The sequence below is a fragment of the Lucilia sericata genome, unplaced genomic scaffold (genome assembly GCF_015586225.1).
Source record: "Lucilia sericata isolate MDLA Ls3-8-SP2 unplaced genomic scaffold, ASM1558622v1 Contig003224F_arrow, whole genome shotgun sequence".
In the NCBI taxonomy this organism is placed as follows: domain Eukaryota; kingdom Metazoa; phylum Arthropoda; class Insecta; order Diptera; family Calliphoridae; genus Lucilia; species Lucilia sericata.
In genome coordinates this window covers 17244-32950 of record NW_023996763.1, presented here as the reverse complement: position 1 = coordinate 32950, position 15707 = coordinate 17244, and the positions used below count along the sequence as shown (strand labels likewise).

The window sequence follows — 15707 nt, the reverse complement described above, 5'->3', positions numbered from 1 at the left end:
GCAGCAGAATTGACTTATTTTATCTGCTATTTTCAGACCACATTTTGACGCCTTAGCTATTATAGTGTTATTTCCCCACCTGGCCTCTATCTCCTTTAATATTATGACCCTCTAATAAAATTGTATTATTTATTGATAATGTTTGTCCGCTGATAGTAGTGATTTGCGTTTTATGGGCTTAATGTTAATTTCTTTGTGGCCCCTAATCAGAGTCATACGACCAGTGCTTCGGAGCTGTTGCTTTAAAAACGCTTTTATTTTTAACGGTTTCGTTTACTGGTTACTTTTACTCGTTGTGGTGGTTCCTAGGGTGGTTTTTCGTTTTTATCGCGATTTGCTAAGGATTTTCGGGTTGGTGTTAAAAATAAAAAAAATATCAATATAAAAATTTTGAACCATAAAGTTTTTAAGTGGATTTTTTGTAGAAAACTTAAAAAAAACTCTAAAAAATGTTGATCTTTTCTGTGAATTTATTTAAAAATTTTGATAAAATCATAAATTTTAAAAGAAATGTGTGATTTGTGGAAAAAAAAATATAAACAAATTTATCTAATTTCTGATAAAATACAATTTTTGATAAAAAGCAATTTTTATAAAAAAATATTTAAAAAAAATTATGAAAAAAATAATTTTTATAAAAGAAATTATAAAAAAAAATTTAAAAATAATTTTTCATAAAAATCTAATTTTCTAATTTTTTTAATAAAAATCAAATTTTTGATCAAAAATAAAATTTTAAATAAAAATTAAAATTTTTCATAAAAACTAAAATTTTCATAAAAAATTAAAAATTTTCATAAAAATTTCTAAATTTAAAATAAATTATAGAAAAACTTATCAAAATCTTATGATCAGTTGTTCTCTGCGAAAAGTAAACGCAATTGATGATCTTTTATCTAGGAAAAGTCATCATTCCTCTACGAAAAATCATCCGAATCTAATGATCATTTCTTGATGAGAAAGTCATAAGAATCTTATGATCAATTATTTACGAATAGGCATCGAAATCGGATGATCTTTTCTCTATACAAGTCATCAAAATTAGATGATATCTAGTCGTCAGAATCGGATGATCTTTTCTCTAAGAAAAGTCATCACAGTCGAATGATCCTTTTTCTGAGAAAAGTCATCAAAATCGGACGATCTTCAAATCTCTGCAAAAAGACATCAGAATCTGATGATCTTTTCTTGACGAAAATACATCAAATTTGTTGATCTTTTCTCTAGAAAAAGTCATCCAAATCAGATGATCATATCTCTAAGAAAAGTCATCAGAATCGGATGATATTTTCTCTAAGAAAAGTCATCATAGTCGAATGATCTTATTTCTGAGAAAAGTCATCTAAATCGGATGAAAATTTCTCTACGAAAAGTCATAAAAATCGGATAATCATTTGTATATGAAAAGTCATCGGAATACTGTGATCATAAGCCATCAAAATTGGATGATTGTTTCTCTACGAAAACATTTCTCTGCAAAAAGTCATCACAACCAAGAATCTGCTGATTTTTTTTTGCGAAAATTTAATGGGAAAAGTTTTCCTGGAAAAAGTCACCAGCATCTGATCATCTTTTTTCTTTGAAAAGAGAAAAAGTTATGAAAATTTGATGATCTTTTCTCTATTAAAGTCATCTGATTCTGATCACCTTTACATCAGAGTCTAAAGAGTTGTTCATAAGAAACAGAATTTCTTTTCCGTAGAAGAGCAGACAGATGATCATTTCCATAAGATATCTCATCTCAATCTGATGATACTTTCCATCACTCATCAACAAGTCAAGTCTGATGATCATTCCATCGAATACTGATCATTTCTTTGTCAGGGGCTTTTCATGAGAAACTCATGATCTCTTCCACTCATGACTCATGATAATTTCCATCAGAAACTGATGATCTTTTTCATAGGAAAACTACAGAGACTGATGATCATTTTCATCAAAAACTGTTGATTTTTTTTTTCGTTTCATGAAAAACTGATGATCTTTTTCATAGGAAAAACTCATCAGAGACTAAGTGATGACCATTTCTATAGGAAAACTTAGATTGATCATAGATTAATGATCTTTTCCATAACATATATCTCATCACATTCTGATGATACTTTCCATCACTCATCAATAAAGTCTGATGATTATTTCATCGAATACTGGTCATTTCTTTGTCACGGGCTTTTCATGAGAAACTCATGATCTTTTCCACTCATGACTCATGATATTTTTCATCAGAAACTGATAATCTTTTTCTAGAAAACTATTGATTTCTTGTCTTTGTGAGAAACTGATCATCAGAGACTAATGATTCATAGGAAAACTCATCCTAGATGATCTTTTCGTCGTCAGAGTACGAAAATTTTTTCCAGAGAATTTGATGATCTTTTTCATAGGATGATTTACAAGATCTTTTCCATATAAAAACTCTCTAGTATTTGATGATCTTTTTCATAGAGAAATACATAAGAATATCATGATCATTTTCTTTATAAAAAACTCCATTAGGGTGTGAACTATGTTTTTTCTTTATAAAATCTTGCTACACACCTTAATGTTGTAATTAAAATGTACTTCGTTAAAACTATTAATTAGACTACTTGTAAAATTGAAAAACAATATTATCCAATACATTATAATCAATGCAAATTATATAGTATCTGTTAAAAATTTTACCGACTCACTTTTAAACATTTGTTCATTGCAGTTGACCTTGTTGGCTTTTATAAAAAAAAAATTTCCTGCAAATATTTACATTATATTTTTTCTCGATTGTTCTTTTTGGTATCGTTAACTTTACAAATTTTCTTTAGTACATTTTATTATATTTAGTTGTATAATTTATTTGTGTGTTTTCTTTTGGTTACAACAACCCAAATAACCAAACATGTTTGAGCCAAAGCATTTATGCATTAAGTGCATACACGCAACCTTATGATAATAATATATTTTTAAAGAGTTTTAAAGAGACTCTTTAATTTTTTATGAAATGGAGTGAGATACTCTCTTAGATTATGAGAATTAATGATAAATGGAGACCGGTAAAAGAAAATAGAGTGTCATTCATTTGGCATAAACAAAATATGCAAACAATAACAGGGGGTTTTGTAATTTCAATTGAGTTGCCAGATTGCTGGTAGAAAGAAAACCTATCACAGGGGAAGGAAAAGATCATTTGACTTTGATGAGTTTTCCCATGGAAGAGATCATGAGACTCTAAAGAGATTTTCTTAGGAGAAGATCAATAGACTCGGATGAGTATTCCTATGGATATTATCTGATGGGTTACCTCTGAAGAGCCTTCCTATGGAATTGATCTTTGGAAAAGATCATCAGACTCTAAAGAGTTTTCCTTTGGAAAATACCATCAGATTTTGATGACTTTTCCTAAAGAAAAGCTCAACAGATTCTGATTGGAAAAGGTCGTCAGACTCTGATTAGATTTCCCACTGAAGTTATCATCAGCTTCTTAAGAGTTTCAGACTCTGATGAGTTTTCTTATGGAAGTGATCATTAGACTCTGAAGAGTTTTCTTATGGAAGTGATCATCAGACTCGAAAGAGTATTCCATTGATAATATCATATACTCTGTTGAGGTTTCCTACGGAGAAGATCATTAGACTTTGATATGTTCTACTATGGAAAAGATCATTAGACTCTAAAGAGTTGTTCTGCGGAAAAGATCATCAAATTCTGATGAGTTTTCCTATGAAATGGATCATTAGACTCTGATGAGTTCTCCAATGGAAGTGATCATCAGACTCTTAAATAGTTTTTCTTAGGAATAGATTTACAGACTAGGATGATAATATCTATGATATGGATAATATCTGATGAGTTTTCCTATAGAAAACATCATCAGACTCTGAAGAGCTTGCCTATGGAATTGATCTTTGGAAAAGATCATCAGACTTTAATAAGTTCTCCTATGGATTCTGATGAGATTTCCTAAACAAAACATTATCAGACTCTGAAGGGTTTTCTATGGAAATGATCATCAAATTCTAAAGAGTTTTCCTATGAAGAAGATCATCAGACTCTAATGAGTATTTCTACGAAAATATCATCAGACTCTCATGAATTTTCCTGTGGAGGAGGTCATCAGACTTTGATGAGTTCTCCTATGGAAAGTATCATCAGACTATGATGAGTTTTCTTATGGAAAATATCATTAGACTTAGATGTGTTTTCCTATGGAAATGATCATCAGATTCTAAAGATGATCATCAGATTCTAAAGATAACATCATCAGACTCTAATGAGTATGAAAAAGATCATTAGGGTCTGATGAGTTTGCCTATGGTAAAAATGTATTTTCAAAAATGTCATCAAACTCTGATAAGCTTTCCTATGGAAAAGATCATCAGACTCTGATAAACTTTTTTATGAAAAAGATCATCAGATTCTGATAAGTTTTCCTATCGAAATGATCATTTGACTCTGAAGAGTTTTCTTATGGAAATGATCATCAGATTCTGAAGAGCTTTCCTACGGAAATGATCATCAGATTCTGAAGAGTTTTCCTACGGAAATTATCATCAGATTCTGAAGAGTTTTCCTATTGAAAAGATCATTAGATTCGGATTTCTTTTCCTATAGATAAGATCTTCAGATTCTGATGACTTTTTCTAAAGAAACTATCATCAGTTTCCTATGGAAAATATCAACAGCATCTGATGACTTTTCATAGCGAAAAAATCATCAGCATCTGATGACATCTTATAGCGAAAAGATCATCCCATTCTAATGACTTTTTAACAGAAAAGATAGTCAGATTCCGATGACATTTCCTAGAGAAAGGATCATCAGTTTTCGGTAACTTTTCCTAGAAAAAAGATTATCATTGACTTCTAGAGAACATATAAGCAGATTCTGGTGAATTTTCCCAGAGCAAAAAAGATCATCAGATTCTAGTATGTTTTAGTGAAGAGATCGTCAGATTTCCTATAGTTTTCTTATGAAAAAATCATTAGAATAAATATTAAGAGATCATTTGATTCTGTTGACTTTTTCCTAATGAAAATATCATCAGATTCTAATCGCCGTAAAAAAGATTTTAATGACTTTTCCTAATGAAAAGACAGATCTGGTACTGATGGCATTTTCCAATATAACAGATCATTCGGATCGTTTTCGTAGAGATGACTTATTTTTGGGGAATGATTCTCAGATTCTTATGAATTTTTCTATAGAAAGGATCATGTGATGAGCAATTTTCTTAAGATCTGGTAGCTTTTATATAAAAGAATGAGAGAGAAAGAGTCTCCAATACCATATCGAAACATAAACACACACTTGTTGAGTTTTTTATGTTTGTTGTTGTTGTGGGTTTTTTATTTAAACATTTTGGGGGGGCCGATCATTAAACTCGTATATGTGGGGAAAAAAATGCTCACATGACGTACGTTTGTATCGATTGTTGTTGCGTGTTCACATGCTCACGTCGAACAAGTTAAAAATTCAGGTAGAGTGTTGTGACTTGAGTGCTTACGAAGTTTTTTTTTCTTTCGTTCGTTCGTTCTTCTCCACAGTCAATAGTCAACAACCAAACACTTGATGAATATTATTGTTATTTTAGTTATTGTGGGACTCTGTGAACTAAAAAGTTAATTTAAGAGTGAACTAAAAGTGAACTAGCGAAAAGAAACCTTATTAAGAGTTGAATATTTTAAAATTATTGTTGTTGTCGTTGGATAGTAGAGAAATTTATTTTATAAAGAAAAATACTAAAAGACAATCAAAAGAAGAGTCTTATATTGTTGTTGTTGGTGTTTTAGACAAATTTTAAGATAATAAACGGAACGATTAGTCAGTCGATTGTTTGTGCGTCTCGTGTCTTAAACAACCGCCGGTACGCGTTTTTTTTAACAAATATTGTGTGTTTTACGTACAAAAATAAAAAATAAAATAGAAAGAGAAATAGAAATAAAATTTTAATTAAGTTTCAATGTTTTTAGATAAAAATAAATAAAATTAAATACAAAAATTTTGTTAGTGATATTTTCGGTTTAGTTCGTTTTTGCGCGATCATTTGTTTCTTTTTTTAGTTAAGAATTACAATTAGAAAAAAAGTAAGAAAGAAAATTTACATAAAAATAAAATTAAATTTTATAAAAAAAAAAATTTCAAAAATTTTAAATATTTATCTTGATTTCAAAAAAATATATATAACTTTTTCTTTAAAAAAAAACACAGTGTTTATTTTAAAGCTGGTTTCTGTGTTTTTGTGAAAAAAAATGAATGTTTCTTTTAATTCCGCCTTTTTCACCTTGAAATTTTGTTTTGTTTATTTTTGATAAAACAATTTTTATTTATTTATTTAAGCAACTAAGCAGTCATAACTAAGAAAAAAAGAAAATTGAAACAAAAATACTATTAATGAGACTGCATTTTAATTTGTTTAATTAAAACAATTGGTGTCAATGTGCCGTTTGTTTTTGCGCAAAAAAAAATAATAGTTTTTTTTATTTATTTATTATGTTATTACTCATTCTTTTCTAAAAACGAAGTTCTGCTTAAACATGTTTACTACTTTGCTTTATTGTTGTTGTTACTGTTTATGGTATTTTGTTTTTGTTTTGCATTGTTTCAATATGCCGGTTTTCTGAAATTTTTGTTGTTTATTTTTCTTTTTAATCCCCACCACAACATAAAAAAATAAACGCAAATACATATTGAACACTCAACACTACGTCATCAGCAATTGTTTCCTCTCTCGCTCCTCTTAGTTTTCGCTTAGTTACTCTACTTCTCTTGGCCTCAAGTAATGTTGTTATTACATTACATTACTTTGTTGTTTTGTTATTTGCATATAACAACATTGTAAAGAAATTTACAGTGGGTGTACTGAGGAACTTTTCTCTTTAAGAGATCATCATGGAATGGTAAACTTTTCTTTATAAAAGATCATCATAGACTGATGAAGTTATCCCTAAAAGATCATTACTGACTGATGAACTTTTCTATAGAAAAGATCATCATCGACATATGAACTTTTCTATAGAAAGATCATCATCGACAGATGAATTTTTCTATAGAAAAGATCATCATCGACAGATGAATTTTCTATAGAAAAGATCATCATCGACAGATGAACTTTTCTATAGAAAAGATCATTATCGACAGATGAACTTTTCTATAGAAAAGATCATTATCGACAGATGAACTTTCTATAGAAAAGATCATCATCGACAGATGAACTTTTCTATAGAAAAGATCATCATCGGCAGATGAACTTTTCTATAGAAAGATCATCATCGGCAGATGAACTTTTCTATAGAAAAGATCATCATCGACAGATGAACTTTTCTATAGAAAAGATCATCATCGACAGATGAACTTTTCTATAGAAAAGATCATTATCGACAGATGAACTTTTCTATAGAAAAGATCATTATCGACAGATGAACTTTTCTATAGAAAAGATCATTATCGACAGATGAACTTTTCTATAGAAAAGATCATTATCGACAGATGAACTTTTCTATAGAAAAGTTCACCGGTCCGATGAACTTTTCTATAGAAAAGATCATCACCGACCGATGAACTTTTCTATAGAAAAGATCATCACCGACCGATGAACTTTTCTATAGAAAAGATCATCACCGACCGATGAACTTTCTATAGAAAAGATCATCACCGACCGATGAACTTTTCTATAGAAAAGATCATCACCGACCGATGAACTTTTCTATAGAAAAGATCATCACCGACCGATGAACTTTCTATAGAAAAGATCATCACCGACCGATGAACTTTTCTATAGAAAAGATCATACCACCGAGACTTTAGAAAGATCATCACCGACCGATGAACTTTTCTATAGAAAAGATCATCACCGACCGATGAACTTTTCTATAGAAAAGATCATCACCGACCGATGAACTTTTCTATAGAAAAGATCATCACCGACCGATGAACTTTTCTATAGAAAAGATCATCACCGACCGATGAACTTTTCTAATAGAAAAGATCATCACCGGACCGATGAACTTTTCTATAGAAAATCATCGACGGATAAACTTTTCTATAGAAAATCATCGACGGATGAACTTTTCTAAAGAAAAAGTTAAGATCATCATCGACGGAGGAACTTTTCTATAAAAAGGATCATCATCGACGGAGGAACTTTTCTATAGAAAAGATCATCTTCGATGGATGACCTATGTAAATAGTTTTTAAAATCTGTTGATCGTTTCCATAGGAAAACTCATCAGAAACTTTAATAATTTTCATAGAAAGACTTACCAAAGTGTGACGATCTTTCCATAGTTAGACTCATCAGTATCTGATGATCTTTTCCATAGTTAGACTCATCAGAATCTGATGATCTTTTTCGTTTGTAAACTGATGATCTGATGATTTTATTCATAGGAATACTCACCAGAATCTGATGATATTTCAAGAGGAAAACCCTTAGTAACACTCATCCGAATCTGATGATCTGATAATCTGCTAAAGATCATCAGATTCTGAATAGATTTCTCATGGAAATGATCTTCAGAAAGTTTCAACTGAGAAAAGATGAGTTTTTTAATAGAAGAATACGATTATTCTAGATCGTATTATTCTGAAATAGATTATCAGACTAGTGTGAGTATGGAAATGATTTTGATCACAGTTTCTCTCTAAAGAGTTTTGAAATGATTTGTCTAGCGAAAAAGATCATTAGATTCTGAAATATCATCTATTACTCTGAGTCTAGTGACTTTTTCTGTGGAAGAATTCTTTGGACTCTAAGAAGTTAGTCAAGTTCCTAAGAATTTTTTTAACATTTTCTTTAGATAAGTCCCACTGTTTGTTTTTATAATTACTGATTTAGTTGTTAAAATTTGGTTGTTCTTTTTTTGAGCAAGAAATTTTCTTGGTTATCTTAATCTTGTAGTTCTATTATATTTTGTTTGTTTTTTTTTTGTTACTAAATTATTTATATGCGTATTCAGTTTATTTGAAATGTTGTTTATTTAAGTTTTTGTTTTTGGCAACATTTCTTATGCTGATTTGATACCCTACCTTGGTTGAGATGGTAATGTGGTTTCAGGGCTAAGTTGGTTAAGGGACTAGAAGAAAAGTTTAGTTGAAAAATTTGAACTTTGTGAAGATATGTACGATTAAAAAAAGTTTGGAAGGTTTAGGGGCAATTGTTTTAAAGGGGTAAGTACACAGAGGGAAAAGAAATATACACGCCTGGTATCAAATTGACACCAAACTGTTTATAATTTTTCAATACCATCCGTTGTCAAGGTATATACAACGTACGACAACACTATGTAATGTTAACAACGTTGTCGAAATCTAAATTTTATACACATCCGTTGTCTAAATGTTAACAAACGTGGTAAGTTCACTATTGACAAACAAGCCGTTGTCAATAGTGAGCTTACCACGTTTGTTAACATTTAGACAACGGATGTGTATAACATTTAGACTTCGACAACGAATTGTTGCAATGTTGACAACATTACATAGTGTTGTCGTACGTATGTATATACTTTAACAACGGATGTTATTGAAAAATTATAAACTCATTGGTGTCAATTTGATACCAGGCGTGTATATTTCCTTTTCTCTCTGTGTACTTTTAAGTGAAAAGTACTTTTTAGTACATGCATCGTTGCCTTAAAGGGGATAATGTAGCGTACTTTTTGGCGTTTTGCTTTTGGGAGTGATTTTTTGTCATTTCTATTTTGCGATTTTTTCAATTCTTCCTTGTTTCTAACAGAATTTCAAAAGATTTGTCTTGTTGAATGAAATTTTTATATTATTTATAAATAATTATGATAATTTCCAGTTTTAAATTTTAAACAAATTTAATGAATTCAGTTATGAATTAGCATAAACAATTTTTTTTTATTTATATAGTATGTCTGGTGTTTTTAAAAATATTTGCATATTTGAGGTCAATTTGATGACGAAGAAAGAAAGACTTGCTTGACGTAGTTTGATTTGATTTGAAAAGATAAAGTGTTGACGTTTTAGACAGTCAGACAAAAAGGTGTACGACTAGCTTGACAACAGTATTTAAAGGGAAAAAGAAAGATTTTATAAAAATATTTGCTAGATTGTTGCAAATTTAACAAAATGCAAATTGATTCGATTCCTTTAGATTACTGCAGTTTCTTTTTATATCTTTTAATGTTTTCGTATTTTATTTTATTCGTTTTTTGTTGTTGGTTGTTATTAAATAACAACATTTGTTTTTTTAAATTTTGGCCAAAATGTGCGTTTTCTTATAGCTTCTATTTTTATGCGATTTTTTAATTTATTTATTTACTTTGACATTGTTTAAGAGAATGCCGAATGCTGCTCTAAAGGTTTTTGAGAAAATCTTCTTTTAAAAAACTGAAATCTATATATATAAAAGAGTAGCGTTACTAACTGACTGATTCATCATCGCACAGCCCAAACGGCTGAACCTAGAATCATGAAATTTTGACAGTAGATGTGTTTTTGGTTATGTAGATCCACTAAGGAGGGATTTTTGGAAATTTGTACATTTACGGTTAAAAAGGGGAAAAAACGTGTAAAACAGGTTTTCTTAATTATCTTACACAATATTAGTGATACAAGAAAAAATTTAAATGCATCTGTATCTACTCTTAAAATGAGCAGATGGGTGTCTGGTACTTTTTTGAAATTCGTACTTTTAAGGGGTAAAAATGTGTAACAAATGTGATTTTGGTACCTTTTTTGGCCCCTTATAACTTTTGAATAAAATTTTTATAAATATTTTGGATACATCTCCCAAAATTATGAGACACCTGTTTCGTACTTTTTTAAAATTCAGTCCTTTTTGGGTGTAAAAGGGAGAAAACTGTACTCTTTTTTAGCACATTAAGAAAACTTTTTCGGTTTATTGAGTTATTCCTATTAAATTACGGACTAACTCTGTAATATTTATTGTAAAATTTTTGATATTTCACTGGGGAAAAAAGTACCAAAAAGAGAAAAAACGGGAAATTTAATTTTATTCAAACTCTTTGAGCCAATTTTTATAAAATTTTAAAAAAGTGTGTTTTATCTGTGATATATAGATTTAAATACGGAACATTTTGTAAACTTAATTCTCGAAAAAGTATATTTCTAAGCGAAAAGGGGAAAAATTGTATTCTTTATTAGTACTTTCCACTTAGGTATTCCACTTTTGGTACTTTTTCTTTCTTCAAATGATACTCTTTGTATGTTCTTTAATATGAATTCAAAACACATGATTATTAAACATACACGATCCTCATTGAATAAGACTCTTTAAGAGAGAACTTTTTAGTACTTTTTATCTCATAAATGGTACTTTTTTAATTTTCTAAAATATTCAACCTAGGTCTTAACTGAATAATATTCTGTAAGTGGGAACTATTTGGTACTTTTCTATTCTTCAAATGGTACCTTTTAGATTCTTTATAATGGTTAACCGGAACACACGATCCTTATTAAATGAGAATTTAAAGAGAGAGAGAGAGATTTTTGTACTTTTTCGATGGTACTTTTTGATATTTTTACGATATTGGACATAGATATTGAAAATAAAATTTAAAATGTAGGGACCCTAGTGTATGAGAATCTACTGAAAGGTACTTTTGGTACTTTTTCATTCATTAAAATTATATTATTTGAATTGTATATAATATTGAACACAGAAACATACAATTATTAAATAATAATCTATTAGAGGTATTTTATAGTACTTTTTTTCAAATAGTACTTTCGAAATTTTCTATAATGTGGAAGCTAAATGAATGAAACTAAAAATACAAGCTTCTTACTGAATGCGAATTTAATCACGTAATATTGAACGTATAAACTGAAACATTAAAAAAATGTTTAATCAATTTTAATTTTCTATAAAAGGACACAAAACTTTGTATGTATTTAATTTAAGTTAGGGTAGCGAAGCACCCAGGGTATGCTAGTTTTTTATAAAATTATCAATGTTATTCTAAATTCCAAAACTTTCAAATTTTTCTAATAATTAAACATAATTAAGTAACTAATTTGTATAATTACATAGTTAATTTTTGAAATCTTCAAAACCTTTATACGTTTTCTCTTACAATAAACGTTAATTATAAATCGAATGATCATCTAACTCTACCCATCCATCCATTCATCATTATCATCTATCAATTGTCATGCTTTTTGTTTGCCTCTTAATACATAATCATGTCAGCTGATGAATAGATCGATAAGCTATGTATCTAAATATCTCTTTTTCTCAACATTTATCTCATTATTTATGTTGTTTCTTTTTTTTTATTTTTCAAATATACTCATGTAGACTTTTATAGATGTTTTTGAAAAAAAGGTGTTAAATAATCCCATTTTGACATGATTTTGTTGTTCGTTTAAAAATACAGAATAACAATATAAAGCAAAAATTATACAAATATATCAACTAAACTGATTAAGTAACCTATTTTATTTTGATATCTGAAATTTAAATTTGTTTTAAAAACAAATGAAAGGAAAAATTTACAAAAGAAAGTGTTAGAAAACACACCTAATTACTAAAGGAATTAAAAAAAAAATACACAAACAGCTTTAACAAAGAGTTTGATGACCCTTTCCCTGAAAAAGTTATTCGGAAACTGACGACTTCTTCTATGGAAAAATTCATCAAATACTCATGTCTTAGAGAAAACTTCATTTGAATCTGATTAAATTTTAGCAGAAAGTGGTGATCACCTCAATCTAACTCTGACGATCATTTCTATATGTTGATTTCTGTAGAAAAACTGATTCCTCAGAAGATGATGATCTTCACAATCTGATCTGAATCATTAGAATCAAATGATCTTCTTCATAGAAAATATTATCAGAACCTGATGATCTGACGATCTTATCATAGAAAGTATCATCATAATCTGATGATCTCTTTCATAGAAAACTATCACTAGAATCTGATGATCTTTTTCATAGAAAAAATCATCAAAATCTGATGATCTTTTTTATAGAAAATATCACCAGAATCAGATGATCTAAACTCATCAGAATCTGATGATCTTTATCATAGAAAATATCATCAGAATCTAATGATCTAATTCATAGAAAATATCATCACAATCTGATGATCTTATTCATAGGAAATATCATCAGAAGCAAATAATCTTTTTCATAGAAAATATTATCATAATCTGATGATCATTTTCACAGAAAATATTATCAGAATCTGATGATCTTTCCCATAGAAACTGTCATCAGAATCTGATGATCCTTTTCATCAGATTCTGATGATCTTTTTCGTAGAAAATGTCATCAGATTCCGGTGATCTTTCTCATAGGAAATATAATCAGATTCTGATGATTTTTTTTATAGAAAATGTCAGCAGAATCTAGAAAATTAACATTTGAATCTGATGATCTGTTTTATAGAAACTATCATCAGAATCTGAAGATATATTTCATAGAAAATATCATTAAAATCTGATGATATTTTTCATAGAAAATGATCATCAGAATCTTTTTCGTAGAAAACTATCATCAGAATCTGATGATCTTTTTCATAGAATCTGATGATCTCTTTCATAGAAAACAAGCATCAGCATCTGGTGATCTTTTTCATATAAAATGTCATCAGAATCTGATGATCTTTTTTATAGAAAATGTAATCAGTTTCTGATGATATTTTTCATAGAATATATCTCCAGATTCTGATGAACTTTTCTATAGAAAATATCATCAGATTCTGATGATGGTTTTCTATGAAAAAGATCATCAGAATCTGATGATATTATCATAGAAAATATCATTATAATCTGATGACCTTTTTTGTAGAAAATATCAGAATCTGATGATCTTTTTCATAGAAAATATTATAAGATTCTAATGATCTTTTTCAAAGAAATCTATCATCAGAATCTGATGATATTTTACATATAAAATATCATCAGAATCTGATGATCTTTTTCATCGAAAATTCTTATGATCTTTTTTATCAGATTCTAATGATCATTTTTATAGAAAATGTTATCAGGATCTGATGATCTTTGTCATCATATTCTGAAGATCTTTTTCATAGAAAATATCTGATGAATCTGATCATCTTTCATAGAAAAATCTTCATAATTTGATGATGATCTTTAGAATCTGAATGAAGTTATGTCTGAATGTAATGAAAACTTATCACAATCTGAAGATCATTCTTTTAGGAAACACATCAGAGTCTTAGGGAAACTCTTGATCTTTCTGATCTTTGCTTAAAAAGTTTTTTTTTTGTTTTTTAACTGAAAGAAAACTTAAATTAACTCTTAAACTATTAAAAATTTTGGTAAATTAATTTAATTTTTTTTATTTTTATCTTTTATTTTCAGTCAATAGAAAATCTCATTTATCCAGCAAATCCTCAACAAAAAAATTATAAATTAAATTAAAGTGAATAAATTTTTGCAAAAAAAAGTGAAAAATAAATCAATTAAAAAATTAAATAAAAGTGAAGTGATAAGTGTTAAAAATCCACTTTAAAAGTTTTTCTCATTCAATTAAAAATCATTAAATAAAAAAAATCTTTAAAAATTTCAATTCATAAAAAATTAAAAAAGAATCAATTAAATTAAACATAAAATGGCAACATTGATTTTAAATCCGCCAAATTACACATTTAACAACGAATTCAATTATAATTCAAACAACAGCGACAGCAATAGCAGTCACTGCAGCAGCAACAGCAGCACCAGCGCTAAAACTGCCTGTGACGAACCACCCAAAATTAGTAAATTCTTTAGCAACAGCTCCAACTATCAGAGTAAAATTCAACAATTGATCAGTTTCAGTTTTACTTCATCGAATTTTATTTTCATAACGTTCATCTTGAGTATTAGTAAACTCTGTACTACGGCTGCTACTGATCCCAGTCAAACTGGCGCACCTCAACCTAATACCGCTGTACCCAGTTTTCTTATGCCCAATATAAGTGGTTCGGCTTTATTGGAGAAATTAAATTCGATTCGTGCCAATACACTGGGTCCACCACCTCCACCACCGTCATCAGCGGTTAAAGGTAAAAATACACCAGCCGCAGCAAATAGTTTAACTCAGGGTAGTAGTGGTGGCGGAAGTAGTGCCATTTCAGCTGCATCTGCATCTTCTATATCATCTCCGACTTCCTCGCCTTTATCGCCTTCGTCGGCTTCATCTTCCTCATCATTAAATGCTTTTCCATCTTTGTTCAATAGTAGAGATTTAATAAATAAGGATATGAAATTTTTAAATGTCTCAGGCAAAATCGGCACATCTTTGGGCATAGGTAAGTTATTCTCTTTACTTATTTATTTTGATCTAAAACACTTTTACCTTTTAACTTAAATGTCTCTTAAAATATTATTATTATTATTACATATTGCCGTTTTCCTCATTTTGCTACAGATGATCATTGTCATCATGATGAAGTTTTGCAATGAGAAACGTGTCTGGTTTATCAAGTTTATTTTAAAATTTTTTTCTCCTTAAAGTTTCAGTTTTATTTTTAGCCCAAACGTACAAGTTTTGTTTGTAACTATTTTAAGATTTTCTCGCTTTTTTTTAGAGTTAAACAGAAAATTTATAAATAACTCTGTGGGCCTTAGGTAATGAAAAATGTGCTTTTCTTTTTGCAGTTTTGTTTGTTTCTTTCTGTACTTTTTGCTGCTGATGTACTTATGGTTTATTTCTAAGTCCTAACATTAAGCAGGGAGAGACAAACTCTTATTCCAATGGGCAACATTTTTTTTGTAGAAAATTTGGAAATT

At 29.1% G+C, this 15707-nt stretch overlaps 1 protein-coding gene across 1 annotated transcript; it reads left to right on the top strand.

Moving 5' to 3' along the window:
• Nucleotides 1-215: 215 nt before the first annotated feature.
• Nucleotides 216-15312, top strand: LOC119614661 (putative protein TPRXL). Its single transcript, XM_037970777.1, has 2 exons — nt 216-351; nt 14295-15312. Exon 2 carries the CDS (start codon nt 14545-14547, stop codon nt 15283-15285), a length of 741 nt encoding a protein of 246 aa, XP_037826705.1. The 5' UTR covers nt 216-351; nt 14295-14544; the 3' UTR covers nt 15286-15312.
• Nucleotides 15313-15707: the final 395 nt, after the last annotated feature.